At 51.2% G+C, this 18,993-nt stretch overlaps 2 protein-coding genes across 3 annotated transcripts in view; one reads left to right on the top strand and one right to left on the bottom strand.

Moving 5' to 3' along the window:
• RALGPS1 (Ral GEF with PH domain and SH3 binding motif 1) overlaps positions 1-18,993 on the top strand; it is a 273,380-nt gene that overhangs the window by 129,973 nt on the left and 124,414 nt on the right. The window lies entirely within an intron of this gene.
• The window catches only part of ANGPTL2 (angiopoietin like 2), a 35,349-nt gene continuing 27,352 nt past the window's right edge, over positions 10,997-18,993 (bottom strand). The window contains exons 3-5 of the mRNA XM_035015776.1: positions 17,379-17,572; positions 15,372-15,642; positions 10,997-12,851 (exon numbers count right to left, since the gene is read on the bottom strand). Coding sequence (XP_034871667.1) covers positions 12,652-12,851; positions 15,372-15,642; positions 17,379-17,572 — 665 coding nt within the window. The 3' untranslated portion in view covers positions 10,997-12,651. The remainder of the gene's footprint in view (positions 12,852-15,371; positions 15,643-17,378; positions 17,573-18,993) is intronic.

Here is an 18,993-nt window from a genome sequence, read left to right as displayed (position 1 = left end):
GATTATTTGCAGCTTAAATTGATCTGATGGTAACTCCTTGTTCATACCCAATTCAGATTGCAGTGATAATAAAAGCAGGCAAGAGCTCTAAAGAATGGTTCCACCATTTATTTCTAAACAGCTTTATTGACTTAGAGGGTGTTTGGTTTTCACTACCTATAATGCCCTCCAGGAAATAGCTACATAAAATTAAGAATATAATGGATTTTAAAAGGTTTAGAGCTGATTCTAAAAGTAACCATAGGCAGTGTGGGAAATCATGATCTCTCAAGGAACAAATATAAGGCATTCTGACAGTTCTGAATCGTAAGAAAACATTTAGACATTCTTGGTAAATTTACCCAGACTTTTGATATATGAAGGAAATTTCTAGAACCTAAGGCATTCTTTCAGACAAGCAAACCCTGCCGTAGATAAAGTAAGCCTTTATTTTCAACTATGGACTCTGAGGTTTAAAATAAAGGCAAGTTGTTTCTGAGTATAGAACAAACAGACCTAAAAGGACTTTCAAAAAAGAAGTGTTTACGCCGATGCCCAAAAGCCCCCAGAACAGCAAGGTGAGTGAGGGGCTCACACTCTGAGCCTGAGGGCAGCATGTGCCAGCCCTCTGCAAGATGGTGTGTTCTCAGAGCCTGCCATCGAATGATGGGTGGGCATTCTTGTTAGGTGATGGGCGAGACAGACACCCTTTCTGCTCTGGTGGAGCTCACAGCCCAGAACTGATCACTAGCAGCGAACAAGAAACTAAAAGTAAGCTGAGCATTATGAAGGGAAAGGCAAAGGAGCAGATAAAGGGGCCCTGACCCAGTCTGGGGGACCAGGGAGGGTTTTCTGGAGCAAAGCCCTGAAGGATGAATAAGCTGGGTGAAGAGGTGGGAGGTGAGCATGCCAGACAAAGACAACAGCTTGTGCAAGAGCCCCGAAGTAGGGAAAAACATGTTTGTTGGAAAAACTGGCTGGAGAGTAGAGAACGAGGGGGAGGGTATTGTGAGAAGCAGCTGGAGTGGAAGGGAGGGGTGAGATCGCCTGGGGCCCAGACACTGTGAGTGGGGAATTTAGGCCCCGATTCCCCCTAAGAGCAGTGGGGAGCCATGGAGGGCTTGAAGCAAGGGCATGGCCAGATTGGACTTGCATTTAACACATGCTGCCTTGCCTGCAGCATGTGAGTAGCTTCAAGGAGATCAGGCTGGAGGAGGGAAGACCAGGTTGGGGACCATGCAGAAGCCCATGCTGCCTCACTGTAGTTCAGAAATGGCTAGAGGGGGAGGGAAAGAAAGCCTTTTAAACACAGTTCATTTTATTTTATTTTTTTATTTTTATTTTTGAGAGAGAGAGCATGTGCCTGTGCCAGGAGGGGGAGGAAGGGCAGAGGGATATCTTAAGCAGACTCTGTGCTGAGCATGGAGCCTGATGTGGGGCTCGATCCCAGGACCCTGAGATCGTGCGTGACCTGAGCCAAAATCAAGAGCCGGACGCTTAACCGACTGAGCCACCGAGGCGCCCCCAGAAACAGTTCACTTTAGAGCAGAGCCTTGGAAAGACATAAAACAGTTGTCAGGGAGCACATTCCTTATACCTCATGGAGACAAATGGCAATTCTCTGTGCTTTGACTTTGAGAATCAGCATGTGCCTTTGAGCTGTGGCCTACGTAGAGCAGAGGTGAAAGGGCGAGCCCGGTGTTCTCTCCATCTACCCACAGAAGGCAGGTGGGATTGGACTGTCTAATGCTAGTAGCACTTCTGCTCCCAGAACATGGACCGGAGTGGCCACCACCACCCCAGGACCAAGTCCACTGGCTCCCAGTTCGGGGTGACCACATTGTTATCCAGCTGTCCTCAGGTTCGCCAGCATTAAGGGTAATCCTTTCCTTTAATGCCATTCCACATGCAGGAAATCCAGACTTTTTTGTTTTAGTTCTCCACCCCACGTGTTTCTAAGGATCCCCAAGGAATACTCACTTGTTCCACAGATCCATCCTGGTGGCTGCGTGGTGCCTCAGCTGCCTGTCTGGCTCCAAATCTCTGATCCCTCCTCCCAGCATCTCTGCCTTTCCTACCTAGTCCTTGTAGCTGGACCTATGTGGAGCCAGCCTCCTCCGTCCTCCCCTAGGGAAGCACAGTTTAGGATGGATCAGGGGATGTCGGTGCCACAAAGAAAAGCGTAAGCTTGCATTCTGGAATGCCTGCTCCTGGAGCTCCTGGGCCATGCCCTTTCTCCTCTTTGCCTGATGGCCACATGCTTCAGGGCCGACCTGTTGCCCTCCCTTTCCTAGCCAAGCAGAGCCTTTGATCAAGTTTCCCCTTCCTCATATTGAGGCATCCATCCTCTCTGAGGCCCAGCAGGCAGGGAAAAGCCGCCCTCTGACCCATCTCAGACATGCTTCTTAGTCAACAGAAGAATCGCAAAGACAACTACCATCCCAAATGAAGGAAACCTTTTCCATTATTTTCTAGAATGGACAGCTGCATATTGTCTTAAATCTCTCCCTTCCAGAAGAGAATTTTGCCTTTACTTTTACAGTCTGAAGATTTGTTACCTTAAAATTCACATTTCTCTGGGACTTCACAGTTGTGTTCCATTTTTACAAAAAGCCAGTGGATGTTATTAAAACCCCCATTTTGTGAGTGAGAAATTTGACATATGACTTAGCCAATGTCACATGTGAGGCGGATACCAAGTGCAACTCAACATCTCATGCTCTGGCTGGGGCTTCACCCAGCCTTAACTCACGCATCCTCCGTCTAGTGCCCCCATCTTCTTGGAGAGAAACAGTGCAGGGGGAAAGCATGTAGGGGAGACATTTGCTCTGCTGCACAGAGCTGAGCACCTTGTCACCTTTGTCCCTTCCGCGACACAGGGGGGACTTGCAATCTGCATTTCTCTGCATCAAGAAGTTGTGTCTGATCCCCAAAAAGAAGTAAGAGCATAGCCCACTTTGTGCAAGAGAAAGTGTGTTTTCAGATAAGAATCCGTGTACTCATCAGGATGACTGCTTTGCTTTGACCTTTCATGTCCAGATTTCTAATCAGAAGCTCGCAATAGGGATAATGACAACTCCTTGGTTATTCTCTCCCACGTGACCGGCACTGCACTGAGCACTTTATGAGAATTATCTCATTCAGTCCTCCCAATGCTCCTTCCTCTGAGGGAGGCACTATTTTTAACTTATTTCACAGCTGCAGAAGCCAAACAGGACTCAAGTTAAAGGTCTCTCCACTTTGCAGTGCCACTTCCTAACAGTGAGCAGTGCCCAACCCAGTCTGACCCAGTGCCGGGCCAGAAACCTCAGAATGTGCTGCATTTCCCTGTAAAAGGCCTTCACCCTCTGGGGAAACCCGGACAGTGGATTGAGAAGAATGTCTCTGGAGACCCTCCTGTGTGGAGTGGAGGCTTGAGATGGGGGACTGAGGGCCAGCCCCACTCCCAGGTCAGCGAGCCCTAAGTAGGACAAAGGTTGCGGGTGGGGGAAGGGCTAGTGAGTTTCTCTATCCTCAGGACTAACCTGGTGCCTTGTATGTCTCCTTGCTGATTTGAAGGGAGAGTTAATACAATTGATACCGAGAATCTGAAAGATTCTGAGTGGTTGATAGCTTGTAAGATGGCCCTAGTGCTCTCTGAACCCCGGTATTCCTGTCCTTATGTAATCCCTTCCCCTTGAGCATGGGCAGAACATACTCACTTGTTCCTAACAAGTAGAATATGACAGAAATAATGGGACATCCATTCTGAGATCAGATTATTAAAAGACTATGCCTTCAATGTGAGGGGCTTGCTCTCTCTCTCTCTCTGTCTCTTGGATCTCGTCCTGTCTTTTGGATTCTGGGGGAGTCCAGCTGCCTTGTGTTTGTCAGTCCCCTCCTCAAGGGATTGAGGCCTGCCAGCCACGACGTGAGTTTGGAAACAGAATCCACCTCAGTGGAATCTTCAGATAAGACCACAGCCTCAGCCCATGGCTTGACTGAGAACTTGAGAACTTCTTGAGCCAGGCACTCAGCTGAGATATCCTCAACTTCCTAACCCAGGGAAGCTGTAAAGTAATAATACATAAGTAAGCTACTAAGTTTGGGGGTAAATCTGTCACGTCACGTAGCAATGGACAACTAACACATCTCACAACCTTGATCACTACCCCACATTTATTGCTTTGTTACCCCAACTGTAAAATGAGCACACAAAAGACTGTAAGATTGATCTCTAGGGCAGCAGGAAGTGCTAGGTCTGTCTCAGAAGTCAATTTTGAGGAGAGGAAATCCTGTAGGACAAGAGGGGATGGTTGCCACTCTGAGAGCTAATGAATTCTTGCAGTTCTGTAAGGAAGAAGGGTGCCTGAGAAGGGCCTAGAAAGTTACCCTCAGAAAGGCTGTAGTTCCATACTCAAGTGTATGTTGAGCTTTAGAGGGTAATGTGTGCAGACTTTCAGAGGTCCAGGAATGGCTGCTCAGGAAACTGGAAGACGTCCATTCTGTGTGGCCACCCAGAAAGCTGTGCTGGGGAGGGGCCTTCAGTGCCCACTCATTCCCTTAGAAACTTTTTAGATGATAAAAGTAACACATTGTTTGTTGTAAAAACTCACACTAAGAAGTCTGTGAAGTAAGAAGTGAAAATCCCTTTCTTCCTTGCCTACTCCCCAGAAGCAACCACAATTAACAGTTGGTGTGTACGTGTCCAGACATTTTAATCCCCATATGCTAATGTATGTGCATGTGTGTATGTGTGTGTGGGGGGGGGGAAGGATGCAAATAATATTGTGCTTTTTAACCAAAATGGGGACATTTTATTCATTTTGTTTTGCACCTTACATTTTGTTCCATGTAAAGAGTCACAAATGTTGTTTGGTGGCAGCACATATAGAATTTCTTCCTCTGTCCGGTGGCTCCGTGGCGCCCGTGGCAGGCACGTGCGTGGTTCGCTGAGTTGGGCCTGGGCGCGTGCTGGTCCGTTCAGCTGTGTGCCGACTGACGAGCAGGCAGGTGGCTTCTGCGCTCTCCCTCCGATTGAAAGTGTGGTGGAGAACAGCTTTACCGGTAGGTCTTTACTCACCTGTGGAGTATTTCCGGAACACTGAGTGCGCGAAGAGGAATTGCTGGATGGCCTATCTGTGACTTCTCTCCGGTAGCTCCTGCGGGAGCGCCCTCTGAAAGGTGGCAGTTCCACTTGGCCGAGAGTGTGAGCATGCCTGTCAGCTCCGCTCTCATCAGCGCTAGGTCCTACTGGCCCCTTTTTATTTATGAGAAAATGTCAGGTGAAAGGTGGCATCTTGTTTTAATACACATTTCTCTACCCGCCAATCCTTTGTGCTCTTGGCAGAGAAGCTGCTTTTCTACTTCAGACACGTGCTCCCTGGGCTCTCCTGCGCCCGCAGTCAGGCAGCCAGGCCTGCAGGCCTCCCACCCAACTGCTCGGCCGCCCTCTGCTCCCGCCTCTGTGTCCTGAACAGCGACGTCTGTCCTTAATCTCTCTCCTGTGTCCCCAGCACGGCCCCACGCTGCCCTGAGCCGTGAAGAAGGGCTGCCTCACTGTTGGGTCCCGCTGGAGAGGAGGCTGACAGAAATCCGTGCCCGCACACTTGTCTGGGGCTTGGTCGGCATTCTGGGCTTCAAGGAGGCTTTGTGCTGCTTCTTATTCTTTTCCCTCTTGGAGCTGATGAGGGTGTTGGCCTCTGTCATCACATGGCTCCGGAAGGGAATTCTAATTCCGTGCCTCTACATTACCCTTCCAGGCTCTGGACCACTGCCAGCTCCCTAAGGGCCAGGGCAAATGGCTCATCCACCCTGCCCAAGGAGCTCTCTTCTCTCGGGAGATGTCCCTCAGTCTCCAGAGGGTGCACATGCTGAAACGGGGGGAAGGAGCACCCCTTGACCAGCCCATAGAGCCAGATTTATCATGACCAGTGGTGAACAGGGAATGGGATAGCCAGATGGCCTGTCCACCTGGGAGCTGCCACATGTGGAAGTACTTCGGGAAGGCCGCACAGAGGACAGGGGTTATCTGTGTCTGGGTTCTCCTGTGTGGGCGGACCTGCCCCAGGCTGCCCCATGTCAGGAGAGACGGAGATACTTGAATGTCTCGGTGATGGTTGGTACCAAGGCATTGTATCCACAAGTGGCAGAATCCAAGATTAGGTCTGGGTCAGGCTTGCCTCTGGATCTGAGAGACACTATGTAAGGAAGCTCCAGGCCTGAAGGCATGGAGATGGCAGACGGGGACCCAGCTACCAGATGATGTGGCCCAGGGCTTGGACCAGGCAGAATTGGCAAACAGGGTGACACTGGGACTGCCAAAGGGTGGGGCTGAGTCAGTCGGTTGGAGGACAAGTGGAAGCAAGACGGGGACGGCCCAGACTTTAGCCCTGGCAAAGCCCTGGTAAACAGCCCTGGCTTCCTGACATCTGGGGACCTACTGTCCATCCAGTTTCTTCCGCACACATGGGCTGGCGGGCTAGCTCACATAACTGCTGCCGCGGGCAGGAGGCCACCACGTTTCTCAGATGTGTAGGGGTTGATCACAGGGTGAGAGAGGGGCCTTGGTTGTTTCATTCTGTCCTTGTGGACAGTGATCTAATGCTGCAGAAGCAGGAGTGCAAATCCTGGGCTTTAGAGGGTAAAGCTCAGGCTGCGTGTTCTCGGGCAAGTCACATCTCTGAGCCCTGACTTCTATTCTGTCAAAGGGAGTATAACTAGAAGACCCACCTCATAGGTCTGTTATAAGATTTAAGGAGACACGCGTGGTACCTGGCACACAGACAGCACCCCATAGATGGTAGATGGCATGAGTGTAATCCAGAGCAAAATACTGCCAGGAACACCCCAGCAGTGGGGACCTTGTTGCCTCCTGTATCCAGAGACTATTGAGAAACTCGGTGAATCCAGGAAGGGCAGGAAGAGCCCATCTGGGCCTAGCCAGGTGTCACATTTAGTGACCCAGCAGGGCCTGGAGGGTTGGATGTGCTTTTGTGGGGTACAGCAGGAGTGGGGGGGGCGGTGCTGAGGAATAGACACCATCTAACGGGTCGTGGGACAGAATCCACCCAGGCAGCAAAATGCAGTCTCCGAGAGGAGAGGAATGAACAGCCGCTGAAGTACATGTAGACACCTTCTTGGATATAGATCCAGGCTGAGACTCCTCCTAGGAACCTGGGAACCACCCCCAACTGCCCCCCACAGCACTGAACTCCAGCAGCAGTGTTCATTCCAACCAGAGTTGATAGGATTGAAGTGGACACCCAGCCCGAGCGGGCCAGTTGGAGCCTCTGGCCGGGAGTGAGCATTGGAAGGGAGGGTGCTTGTAAGTCTTTGTTGGCACTGAGACCAGGAGGACATGTGAGCTCAGGAATTCCATGCTTGGAAAAGCAGATGGATGCACAATGAGAAACAGAGAGACCTGCAAGCAAGGGAAAAGGAAAAGAAGGGGGAGAATCTGGGAAAGCTCCTGCCTTGCCTCTTGAAGGCTTTCCAGGCAGTTTCTGGTTCCTGGCCCTCGTGAGGCCCAGCTGTGTCCCTGCTCATGGACTCTGGGAGATACCTCGTGTCCTTATGTAACCAGCTTATTAAATGAGCTGACTCAGTCAGGTATAAGAAGAAACCAACTTAATTTTTTCCCCAGTGTCCTTTCCAGCCTACCCTGTGGACTAGCTCTTTTCCCAGTCGACGCTGAAAGCTTAGCAAGCCTCTTCGTCTTTCTGCTGTTAGGCATGAAAAAGCTGCATCTGTTCTAACCACCCGGTCACCGCAGACAGCCCGGCGTAGCAATCGGATGTCTGGACTTGTAAAGCCCGACCAGACTCAGAGGCCTGGGGTGAGGGAGGGCCCACAGTCAGCGCTGTCACAGGACCCCGCAGCCCTCCTGCCTCCCGCATGCCCACCAAGGTTTGTCAGCCTTGGGGTTGGACCAGGGGAGAGGGAAAAAGGAGGGGTCAAGGCCCATCTTATGTGGCCCATCCAGTCGTCATTCAGAGCTCGTGCCCCGTGGGTATACCAGATGCTCAAGCACGGCAGCTGCTGCTGGACAGGTTCCCTTCTGGGCACCTCGGACTCAGCCGCCGTGATGGGGTGATACGCCACCTCCACCTCACCACTTACAGCTCCTTCCTTGGCTCCTGGGCCCCCTTGCACCGCCCTCCACCCCACCCTCCAGGCTGCCCTCCGCTTCCTGGGAGGTGTCCCTCTGTGGGCCTGGCATCTGCTCCGGTGTGCTCTCATTTCTCTCTGCCACAGACCTGGGGACTCGAGCCATGAGTCTGCTGATAGTGCCAGTGCTGGCCCTTGCCACTCATTTGGGACAGTCCCTCGAAGTCCCTCTCCCTTGATTGAGGGTGAGGGGGAGCACCCACCTGTCCTGTGGTGGTGGTGGCCGGGGAGCATATCGTAAGGACCCCTCATTCCCCCCTGCCCCAGGATATTTTTTCTGCACTCCTTACACAGGTTACAGATGGGCGATCAGCTAATGTAGAATCCGTTTGGGGCCACCCTCCCACAGGGATGGTCCTGCATCCTGCTCTAGAATATGGGACACTTGGCAGCTTTTATTTTGCCCTTAGCTTTGGTGCCTCAGATAAAACCAAGGCAGAAAGAGTGCTCTTTTAACATTTTGCTACACTTAAGACGTCCCCTTTTTGTTTATTCCAGTTGTCTGCTTTTGTCTTACTGTGACCCAGAGTCTTTACAAGATTGCATATAACAGATGAAGTGGTCTCCGGAGATTAGGGAGGACCTTGGAGCTCCCAAAAAGCATCTGTAGATTATGAGCATCCTAGACTCCCATGACCATTGTTTTCAGTAGTTCAAAGGTGTCTTTTTTCAGTCTTGCTCAAATGGGCAAAATTTGGGGGAGGGGGTCCTGCTCAGTGTCACTTGCTTGGAGAACATCACTGTCTTCCTGCCTTGTTCCCCACATAAGCCCAGCAGGTCAGTGGCCCCCAGCGACCAAGGTATTGGCCCAAACTGGAATGTGGGGGCTTACCTGGGGTAGGAGAAGGTCTGGGTTTCTCTGACTTCCTTGAGGTCTGTGGGTGCCTTCACCATGGAGACCTTAGTGACAGTAGTGCTCCTCTGACTGCAGGCCTTAAAAGGCCACTGGCTGGGATGGCAGAGAAGGGAGGGGTGTCGGTCTGAGCTGAGCAGACTTCAGGGTGCCAACTGGCTGTGTTTGCTGGGCTGTGGAGCCACACACCAGACACTAAGGCGCATTGCACTTGAGCCCCCTGCCCCCCTCCATTCTCTTCGGATGCTCTTGGTCACACCCCCATTTTACACCAAGGAGAGCTAGTTTCACCCATCTGATGGGTTTATTCCTTCCTCTCCTTCCATATAGCCGGGGTGTGGTTTAATTCAGGTTCGGGTTTTGGGGTGGGGGTTGGGAGAAACAGCTGGTATCATGGCCTGCTTTTGTTTGAGTCCCAACTAGTTTAGAAAAAGGGTTGCTCCACATTGTCTAGCATGGCTTTCCAGAACTCTTTGCTTTGGGTTTTGGATCCAAGACCAGCGACCAGTAAGGCTGGATGGACCCTGTTTTCCTTTACCATCAATCCTTATGTCCTGGACACTGCACTCGAGGTGTGTGAGGAGGCCTGGCTGTGATGTGGGCCAAGGTCGAGATATTCTCACCAAATAGCACACATCAACTGATGACCCCAACAACCGACTAGAGGTTTGGGAGAAGGGAGTTGAGAACTCTTACTTAGGGCCTGACACTCAGCACCTTCCGGATTAACTGCTGCTAGAGCATTCCTACCAGCAGTCTGACTGTGAGCCTCATTTTCTCCTCTCCTGTGAAGTGAGAACAGTCCCTTCTTCACAGGGCTGCTGTGAAGGTTACATAAGAAAACATGAAGTCCAGTTCCAAGCACATAGTAGGCTGTAATAAACATCTGTCTCTCCCCAACTGCATCTTTGCTAAAAACAGCTCTCATGTGGCAGTACTACTTGGCCACTGAGAAGAGGGATTGCTGGGTCCAAAGGGGTAAGTGTTTTTAAATTTTGATGCATACATATATCCACATTTGGTACCCACATTGCCAAGTTGCTCTTCAAATATATTGAATCAATTTGTACTTGTGTACACAGAGTACATATTTCACCACTTGTCAACATGGAGCTTTTTTCATCTTTACCAATCTGATAGGCACCATGTGATGGTTTGTGCTTGATTTGATGTCCCTCTCTGGTTATTACTGAGGTTGGCATCTTTTCTCGTTTACTGGCCATTTGTGTTCTAATGAGTTTGTATACTTTACAAAGTTTTCTATCACAGCATTTGTATATTTCTTCTTAATTTGAGAGAGTTCTTAGTATAGCATGAATATTAACCCCGTATTTTTCTTGTTTGATATTTGCCTTCAATCTCAGTCATGTTTCATTTTTCAGAGGGCAGAAAATTTGGGGTTTTCTTTAGTCATATCCCTTAGTCTTTTCCTTTTTGATTTTGGGGTTTTCCTGTTATGCCTAGAGATGACTTCCCAGCCCACAGATTTGTTTTTCTGGCAGCTAGTATGGAAGTTGGATTGGAATGAGGGAGACAGTGCAGGGCTCCTGGTCTTTGGGGAACCTGTTATAGTAGTTGAGGGGAGAGGAGACACAAAGGCAGAGAAGAGGGCTTCCGTGGATGGATGGATGGATTGGCCTTGGCAAGGCAGGGGGAGAAGTCCTTGTTTTTGACCTGAGCAATTGATAAATGGTGCCTTTTGTTGAAGTGGGACCAGACCTGGGGGAAGGCGTTTCAGGGGTTTGTTGCACTGTCTAGGAGGTGCTTCTAGGACGTTCAGTGGAGACATGGCTGGATGTAAGGAGGTGAAGCCCCAGAGAGCCTTCAAGGTGCTGTTTTGGGATTTGCATTTGGGACTCCTGAATGGTGTAGGTGGAAACCAAAGATAGGGAGAGTGTGATTTAAGTGATTTTGGTGTATGTCCCTGATGCTGACTCTATTCCTGGTTTTACTCAAAAAGGCTCTGATATAGGAGGTCCCAGGAAGGCATTCTAAAACAATAACACACAGTGTAGATACATCCAAATAGCACTGATGGCTTTTATTGCAGATTTGTGTCATTACAAGGATAATCTGGGAATATATTAAAAAAAAAACCCTCCCTTTTATATACACAAAACATGCTACATGGTACACTTTGTGAGAACGCTGAGGTAATAGGCACACACCCAGACATGGACAGTACCAAACGTGCCAACATCTCGCACACCCCCATTCACACACCCACCGGGGCAGTCTCACCTTCTTGAGTCATCTCTTGCTCCCTGCTTGGCAAGAGTCCCGGCAGTACTGAGTCTGACACTTCATGGCCAACAGGACTCAGAAAGCCACAGGCTGCAGCGCACCAGCCACGAGGTCCAGGGAATAGCTCCTGGCTATTCAGGAGCTCATGAGAAGTGGCCAGTTGTCATTTTTGTGGAAACTGTTCTCCAGAGAAGTGTCGTTTGGGGACGAGATGCGGACTCTAGGCGGCCTGAGAGCATGGGACCTTTGGTCTGTAGCCATTCGGGGGCCCCAACGATCAGGTGATGACTTCTCTTCAGTTGAATATCTCCTGGGCAAGGTAGGTTATTATTTCTGTGACGGTTAAAATGACTTGGAGGCTAAAGTGTGAATGGAACATACAAAACTGCGAATACATTATCTATGTGGCCAGGAGTTAGCTGTAGGGCCTGGCCTTCCCTTTCCTGACCAGAAACCTGGAGCCCACACTGTTTTCTACTCAGAGGCTAAGGAATCTTGCCTGGAAAGAAAGGATGATACGACAGAAAAGGTAAGGAGTGGGTAGGAAGGTGTACAGAAGAGCAGAGAAGGTGCCTGGAACCGCAGTGAGTGGCCAAGGACTGACACACAGAAGGTACTTCCTGAATGGTGTTGGATGAGGAGCAGGTGGATGGATGGATGGATGGATGGATGGATGGATAGATGCATGATGGATGCTGGAAAAGTCCTGAGAATATGGGGAAATCTAGAGATGGAGAGGGAGGGGGATTCTGAAATTTGATCAGGTGCCGAAAGGGGTTCTTTAATGAGGAAGGAGGGAGCCCCCATGTGAGCGAAGAGTGTGTAGACACTCCTGAAAGAATCCTGGCACGTGGACACCAAGGATTATTCTTTGAATTGGAGCTACACAGTCTGTGATTGGCTCTTAGGCTCAAGGAGCACAATGAATATGACGCTTTTCTCGTAAGAGCAAAGCTGTTGGTAACAATGTCAACATCTGAGAATTGAATGTATGTGTTTTTAGGTATATATAACCAAACCTATATATGTATATAGATATAGTACCCGTGGTATATATCTAAGTGCATATATATGTGGTATACACACGCGTGCATAAGGTCGGCTCACACACGTGTATTATGAAGGTATTGTGCAGTCGTGTTTTGTTATTGGGATTTAATTTCCTTGACGAAGGATTTGTCTGTAGTCCTGTGCTGTGTGGAAACCTGAGGGGATCTCTGATAGGAAGAAAAGCAACAGGGACAGAGAATACTGTGTCGATTCCATTCCATTATCTGCTGCAGTGACTTGGGAAAACAGAATCCAGTGGCCCCATCCTCCCAGCCCCCTGGTGAACTGATGGGGAGTTGCTCCTGGTGCTGGGGCCAGCGTGGCCGGGGCAGGCTCCTGGCGACGGCCACGAGAGGTCAGGAGGGGACCCCGCTGACTTAGTGGAAGGTGTTGGGGTTGGGCCGAATCATCATCACCACTTTCTTGAGCGAGTAAGAGCCTCCTCTGAACTCAGCCCAGTAGACTCCATCCTGGTAGCGGCTCCGGTAATGGCCCCCGCGGTACCAGACCCCGTTGAGGTTGGAATGGGCGCAGGCATTATACCACCAGCCTCCTTTCTGGTAGTGGGCACAGTTTCCTGCAGGAGACAAGGGAAGAGGTCACAGGGAGGAGGCAGTTTTATCCGAGTCCGTCATTTGCTTGGGCACTTTAGCGGGGCCCTCTCTGGTGGGGGGGTGCGGCATTTGGAACAGGAATGCTCGAGAGGTGGGCTGGGCTTCAGGTTTGCTCTAACCTCTGAGGCTCGGCCTTGTGACCAGCAACTCGCAGAGCCACTGAACTGTCCTAAGCATCGTGCCTCCCCCATAGGACTGCTGTGGGGATGGAACGAGGGCACACAGTTAAGCAGTTAGCCCACGGCTTGTGCAGGGGAAGCGCCTGGGGGGGTTTGAATAGGAAGCAGAATGATCCGGGGTGGGTGGGGGAGAGGCCACTGGGTTCTTAGGCATTTTTTAAGAGTCGCAACTGTTGGATCAAGAGTTTTTAGAGAATGACAAAGGAAGTGTTTAAGATGAAATGCTCCTCTATTCCTCCCAGCCTGTATTCCAGCCAAATATTTTTTTATGATTTCACAAAAGAAAGATATTTTCATAAAACTTTTGGCACTATCACATCAGGCTGGATTTTGCTGCCAAGGACAAGCAGTTCGGAACACCAGTAAAAGTGTGGGCAAGGTGCAACAGGCATGCAGGGACATTGGCCTTCTCCAGAAGGACGAGGAGGAGGAGCCTCTGGCTGCTTGGGCTGCTCTTAGTTAAAAGAGGGGGTCCCCAGTTTCCTGAGCAGGCCTGGGAAGGGGACCCCCACTCAGGGAAATGCTGCCCCAAGCAGGCTTGGGGGTTGGGGCCCAGTGGAGCTGATGGCCCTGCTCCAGCTGAGGCCTTGCGATAACGTGAGGAGGCAGCAGGCTGGCCGAGGCAGAAGCTCAAGGGAGACTCCGCTCAGGCACCCAGAGCCTCTGCAGCCCAGGTGTTCCCAGAATTTTTCTCAGGCTCCTCTAGGCCATCAGTTGAGGCCATAAGGACCAAATGGCGGTGCTGGATTTGCAGAGCAGAAAGAGCCCTTGGAATGCCATGGCCAGCCTTCCATGTGAGTGGAAGCCTGAGCTTGCTCTGCAGGACTCCAAGGACAAGGAGCTCACTTCGTTGCTGTCCACTGATTGTGCTGCCCTACAGGCCTGATAGTCTTCTCCCTGCTCTCCATGATGGCCCTCAAGAAATGCTGTACCGGCCCTGTGTCCCCAGAATCTGACCGGCTCTGAGGGTCATCTTCCTGCCCTGCTCTTCCTGGAAGCCTTGACAGCCCTGGCCGAAGAAAACATACTGCTTCCTCGGGGGCCCCTTCGGGGCCAGTCAGAAGACAGGTGTCTGAATGTTCCCCAGTGTGGTGAGAACAGTCTGCTAGAGCATGGCTGCCATGGGGACCTGGAGTGAGGCCCTCCCTCCTCCATATGTAGGTAGCTGAGCTTGCCTCAAGAGCAGGTAGTTCCTGGGACAGTCCTTAAAGAGGAGGTAGTAGCCTGCAGACCAGGACTAAATGGAGGGGGCAGGGAGGGGGCCAGGTTTGCCCATGAGAACAGACAGCCTTGGCCTGGAGGTAGGGTTGGCCCCTCAGGAAGGAGCAGCGCCTCACTGGCTTTGCCAGGCAGCTAGGGCCCAGAGGCCCTCATGTCAGGAAACTGGGTGGGGGGCCTCGAGAGGCTTCACTGTGGGGCGAGGCTGACATCTGGACTCAGGGTTGGACTATATCTGTGCCTCTTACAATTTTCGGCTTTCTTCCTTGTTTTTTATTTAATAGAGTCTTCTTAGCAAAGACCTGGCTTTGAGGCACGTGACCCTGGACAAATCACTTCGTGTCTCCTACCTGTCTTGGTTGCTCCCTTACTGCACTTCATTAGCAGTACGTGCTAATAATAGTGACCACAAAGACAGCCCACTTGAGGGGTGCCTGGGTGGCTCAGTTGTTAAGCGTCTGCCTTCAGCTTAGGTCATGATCTCAGGGTCCTGGGATCGAGCCCCGCATCGGGCTCCCTGCTCAGCGGGAAGCCTGCTTCTCCCTCTCCCACTCCCCCTGCTTATGTTCCCTCTCTCTCTGTCAAATTAAAAAAAAAAAAAAAAAGACAGCCCACTTGGGCTGAGCCCTATTTGCCAAGTCCCAGACAAAGCACTCAAGGTACTTTGTCTCTGACCTTCTCACCACCCCGCAAGGTATGCCTTGTCCTAATTTCCGGATGTGGAAATGAGGCTCAGAGAGATTAGGCAGCATCGTCCAAGGACACATGACTGGTAGGAGGCAGGGCCAGCATTATCACCCAGGTATGTGGCCGTGACACCTGATGCCTCAGGCAGAGACGTGACGTGAGCGCTTGGCCCAGAGTGGCCCACAGATGTGTAATCTGTACACCTCTTTCCCTTTCCCTTTTTGTAAATGCCACTCTGACCCAACTTTTGTGAAGGGGGTCTGTGGGCAGAGGAGTGGACCTTTAGGGAGTAGGAACAGGGTCGGGCCGCTGGGCCCTGGGACCTTCCTGTTCTCAGGCCTTGAGTCAGAAGCTCTGGCTTTGGCTGACCTCTTTTCCCTGCCCTGTACTGGGTCCTACCTGTGTAGACATCGTGGTCTCTGTCCAGGGTGGTGAACTGCTTGCCGTTGTGCCAAGTGAAGGAGTCCCCAGCGTTGCCGTGGTAGCGCCCCAGCCTCAGCTTATAGTACTCGCTCTCAGGCTCCAGGCGGAAGCTGGCGTACTCTGCAAAGACTTTGCGGCCAGACCAGTCCTCCATGGTCACCAGCAGTTTGTAGTTGCCTTGGTTCGTCAGCCAGTAGATGTTCTCCAGGCCCAGCCAGTACTCGCCATCAATGTTCCCAAACCCTTGCTGGGGAAAACAGAGGAGAGCATTTGTGAGGAGTATGCAGTGCCCTCAGCCAGCAGGGCCCCACTGTTGGATGCCCAGCCCTGGACAGAGGAGACTGGAAATGGGCAGAGCATAAGGTAGGCGTGGGTTCAAATCCCCACTGCTGTACTTGGCTGTGACTTGATGAGTCACATTGCCCATCTGAGCCTCAAACATGCATCATTCAAGACTCTTTAAAGAGTGCCTACTGTGTGCCAGGCATCGTGTGAACACAGAGGTCACTGTGTTGCCTTCCCTACAGTGTTGTTGTAGGAACGCATGTAATAGGTCATCTGAGAGCCCAACACACAGTAGGCATACAACAAGAGTTCCTTGGACAAGTCCTTCCCTTCTCTGAGCGTCCGTGTCCCTGTCTGGGAATGAGCTGTGTGTGAGGGTCTCGTGTAAGCTCCCTGCACCAGACGGGAATGGGCTGTGACAAGGGTGTGCCGCATCCACCGGGCTCCTTTCTAGGTCTCAATTCAGTGGTTTTGTTACTGTTTTTATGTGTAGTTTAAGGAATCATCAGCCAGGTGGTGGCACTCAAAGTCTTAAAAATAGATGGGCTCATTAATGATAATAACAGCTAGTATTTAGTGAGCAAGTACGGTATATTGGCACTGTTCTTGGGATTTTACATAGGTTATTTTATTAATCCTTGTGCCAACTCTTAAGAGCTAGGTACTGTTATTATCCTCCCTAGAACGGGTGAACCGAGGTCCACAGAGGCCCAGGGTCACAGAGAGCCTGTGGGTGAGCCAGGATTTGAACCAGGAACCCAGTCTTAACAACTGTGCTCTCCTGCCTCGGAGAAAAATGATATGGGCAGGAGGAGGGAAGGGTGAAGGAGCGGGTCTTCCGGAGCCTCTCAGTTAGGAAGCAGAAGAGAAAGAGAAGAAAGCAAGGACACAGGTTGGGCAGGAGGTAGGTTGGGAGCAGCCAGGACAGGAAGGGGCCATGCAAAGCCACATGTGAACGTCATGGCCAGGGTAGTTTGTGAGCTTTGGTGTCAGAGGCCTGGGCTCACTGCTTTGCCACCTCGTAGCTGTGCAACCCCGAGCGAGCTTTTTCCTCTTTTCATCTGTAACCTGGGTCCATACTCGTATGTCCGTGCTCAGATTGGTGTGAAACTAAAGCAGGTAATAGATGGAAACACTTGGCATGGTGCATGGCGGCATTCGGTGAACCAAGCTACTCTTGCCATCCTTAGTACTGCTCTGTCTAGAGGAAGGGGGCAGATTATGGCTGAGCCCAGCAGCCTTTCCTACCACCAGGATGAGCACTCAACTTCCTGGGAACTAGGGCCCGAGTATTCCTGCAGTTTCCTACAACAGACCCTTGGGACCTGCCCCTTTTGGGCTGCGAGAATAGGTCTTCCCCCGGAAGCCCCAGCTGGGAATAGGATGCTCCCCATACCCGGGCTGGGGTGAGGGGCCACCCCACACCAGCATTTCAAAATTCCCACCTTGTCCACGGTGTGGTCTGCACACCTAAGTCATATCTTGCAGCAGTTGCCAGTGGCAAGCAGGGAAGGGGCTACTGCTCCCACCATCCCTGGTGGGTTTGCAAAAATGACCCAAGTGTTTCTTGCATGGGGCCACAAAGGCCCTGACAGGTCAGCATGCCCCTTCCCCCCAAGTGGCTCTCTGACTGGTTGTCAGGTTCTTGGGGTGGCACAGTCACCTTGTGGGCAGCACAGACAGGCCTAGGGTCCTCACCTTATAGGTCTCCCAGTTCCTGAAGAAGTTGACAGAGCCGTCCAGGCGCCTCTGGATGACAGTCCAGCCCCCAGGGTCGTGTCTCTGGTCACACCACACCTGCATGAGGCGGTTGGTGTTCTCTGGCTTCACCAGGTAGATGGAGCTGGTATCATGGCCATCCTCCAGGGCCTGCAGGCAGTCCCTCCATGGGCCTGGGGACACAGATGTGTGCACGTCACAGACCTCCCTGTGGCGTGGACATGGAGTCCCACTCTTGCCTGCCCCTTCCACCCCCCTGGCTACACCCCCAGGCAGGCACAACCTCCAGCAGAGCTCCAGCTGGGAGCCACAGGCCTGCAGTGAGAGGGGATTTTAGTTTTGTAAGTTTGAGAAATAACATGATAGAAAGGCAAGAGTCCAGGGCGAGCAGTCAGGTTGCCTGGATTCCTGGCCCACTTTTAGCTCTGACTCCATCAGTGTGATTTGGGCAAGCTTCCTTACCTCTGCAAACTCTCAGTTTTCCTGGTTTGTAGAAGGGAGATCATAGGTACCTCACCCAAGGTTGTAGGGATTGCTGAGATCATTTCTGTGGAGTTCCTAGGGTGATTTATCTTTTAGGTTGGTCATATTATGCAAAGAGATGTGCCTATCAACATGCCGCAGTAAGGATCACAGTATGGATCAGCTCCGCCCCAAGCAGGGAGATGAGTTATTGCTCTCCTGAGTCCCGAGGGCTGAGGTTGGCCCACGCCACCTCTGTTCTGACTCCACGCTTGTCTTTTCAGTGACAGTGCTCAGGGACAATTGCAGTCTTTAGTGATGAACTTCCACGGAGTCACAGTGCCCAAGCAGTGTCCAGAATTTGGCCATGTAGCCAGAGGTTTCAGGATATTTTTGATTCAGACACTGGCCTCCAAACAGCTTTTTTGAGGGGGACCAGTCCTATTCAGCCCAATTTGTATATTTTCCAAAGGAAGCCCATTTAGGGCCAGACACTCAGAGCTCACACACTCTGAGGTCACTGTTCTGTAAGCAGGTCTTCAAACTTGAAGGATGATGTCTAGAAAGCCTTCCGGTCTGTGGCTCTCTTCTGAAACTGAGACCAGATGGGTTCTGTGATTTTCTGGGACTTCACTGAGCTTGGACAACCCAGTCAGAAGGAACAGGTGCTGCTGTGGAATCTGAGCAGCTACCGTAAGCCTCTCACCACCCCTACCCCACCTCTCTTGGCGGTTTCCTGGATGTCGGTCTCATCAGCAAGAAGGTTGAAACTGGAGTCTCCAAGGTCCAGAGAAGCTAGGTTCTTCCTTATTGATCTCAGAAACCTTCAGAAGTTTTTCAGGACCTAGCCATTGAACTACATTATTTAAAAAAAAAATAAAATTGCCACAGTTTGCTTCAGCTTCTCTTCAAAATACTCCTCAAACCAAGAATGGTTAAGACCAAAAGTGCTAAGAAAGTTCCATCTTGTTCTTTCTATGAACGTATATGTTGACCCTAAATATTTATTGAGCCCCAGCCCTGGCAGGTCCTGCGCTGGGTAGTGGAAGCCTAGGGCAGGATGGGGGCTGCTCTGATGCCCAGCAAGGGCGAGCTGACCTCACCAGCCTTCTTTGAACTTGAATTCCTGTGC

The sequence above is a fragment of the Mirounga leonina genome, unplaced genomic scaffold (genome assembly GCF_011800145.1).
Source record: "Mirounga leonina isolate KUSES-001 unplaced genomic scaffold, KU_Mleo_1.0 Mir_170, whole genome shotgun sequence".
Classification (NCBI taxonomy): Eukaryota; Metazoa; Chordata; class Mammalia; order Carnivora; family Phocidae; genus Mirounga; species Mirounga leonina.
This window is presented reverse-complemented; position numbering and strand designations above follow the sequence as displayed.